Source organism: Echinops telfairi, unplaced genomic scaffold (genome assembly GCF_000313985.2).
Source record: "Echinops telfairi isolate 266 unplaced genomic scaffold, ASM31398v2 ScPeMD7_25;HRSCAF=90, whole genome shotgun sequence".
NCBI classification, from domain to species: Eukaryota; Metazoa; Chordata; class Mammalia; order Afrosoricida; family Tenrecidae; genus Echinops; species Echinops telfairi.
In genome coordinates this window covers 1,805,139-1,806,249 of record NW_022103922.1, presented here as the reverse complement: position 1 = coordinate 1,806,249, position 1,111 = coordinate 1,805,139, and the positions used below count along the sequence as shown (strand labels likewise).

At 60.6% G+C, this 1,111-nt stretch overlaps 1 protein-coding gene across 1 annotated transcript in view; it reads left to right on the top strand.

Annotated features, from left to right (window-relative positions):
• Positions 1–1,111, top strand: part of MRPS2 (mitochondrial ribosomal protein S2) — a 6,554-nt gene that overhangs the window by 3,141 nt on the left and 2,302 nt on the right. The window contains exon 3 of the mRNA XM_045289355.1: positions 92–300. Within this exon, the coding sequence (XP_045145290.1) occupies positions 92–300 (209 nt within the window). The remainder of the gene's footprint in view (positions 1–91; positions 301–1,111) is intronic.

The following is a 1,111-nucleotide window of genomic DNA, read 5'->3' as shown; positions in this document are numbered from 1 at the left end:
GGCCCGGCCCGGCAGGGCGAGGACGACCAGCTGGCGTGTGGAGGGAGCTGGACCCCTGCCCGGCAGCTCTTCCCAGCCTGTCCCTCCCCAGGTCCCTGGCCCCTCCCGCTGTGGCTGGATGTCCTCCAGAAGGCGACCCCAGGGGCGTGTCGGCCGAGCCGCAGGACCTCAGCGAGCGCCCCAGCCCTCGCTGCCAGCGAGCCCGAGGACTCCGGTAACGCTGGGCTCAGCCTGCGGAGGGAGGGTGGGCTGGCTGCCCCAGGAGTACCCCCACCCGCACCCCAGGGGAACTCCTCGAAGGTGCCTGGGTAGCCCTTCCCATCTCTAGCCCCGGAGAGACCCACACGCCTAGAGCGTGTCCCTGGGCTGCCTGCTCCGGAGGGTCACAGCCTATGGGGTGTCTGCACTTACCCCATGGGCTCTGAGTTGGGGCCCCCTCAAAGGCGGTGCCTTTTCCAGGGTCACCTGCCCAGGGTCCTATTCTTTCTCCGCCCACTGTTGAGCTGTTGGCTGGGGTGCTTTCCCTCTCCTCACTGCAGCTCCACCTCTGGTCACCTGGAAAGCCGACCAACAGGGTAACCTCCTTCCAGAGTGGGAGAGCCCTAGGTGGGCAGTGGTCTGGTCAGGTTCACACCCACCCAGCACCCGGTGGTGGGGGGGTGGGGGGAAGGCCTGGAGGGCTGTTTCTCTGATAGTGACAGTGGTGGGGCAGTGCTCTGTCACTTGGGTTTGCTGTGAACGAATGTGGATATAAAACCAGCAACCTCATTGCCGTGGCCTCTGTCCTGACTCACTGTAGGGTAGGGGAGAACTGGCCCTGTGCCAGTCTGCAGCTATAGCTTTTCCCCCTGGTTCTCAACCTGTGGGTCGCGACCCCTTTGGGAGTCAAACGACCCTTTCTCAGGGGTCACCCGGTTCATAACACTAGCAAAATTATAGTGATGAAGTAGCAATGAAAATTATTTTATGGGGGAAAAAAAGAAAAGAAAATGATTTTGTGGTTGGGGGGTCACTACAACATGAGCTGTATTAAAGGGTCATGGCATGAGGAAGGTCGAGAACCACTGCTCTAGGACAAGGTAGTACTGCCCCCTTGAGTTTCAGAGACATA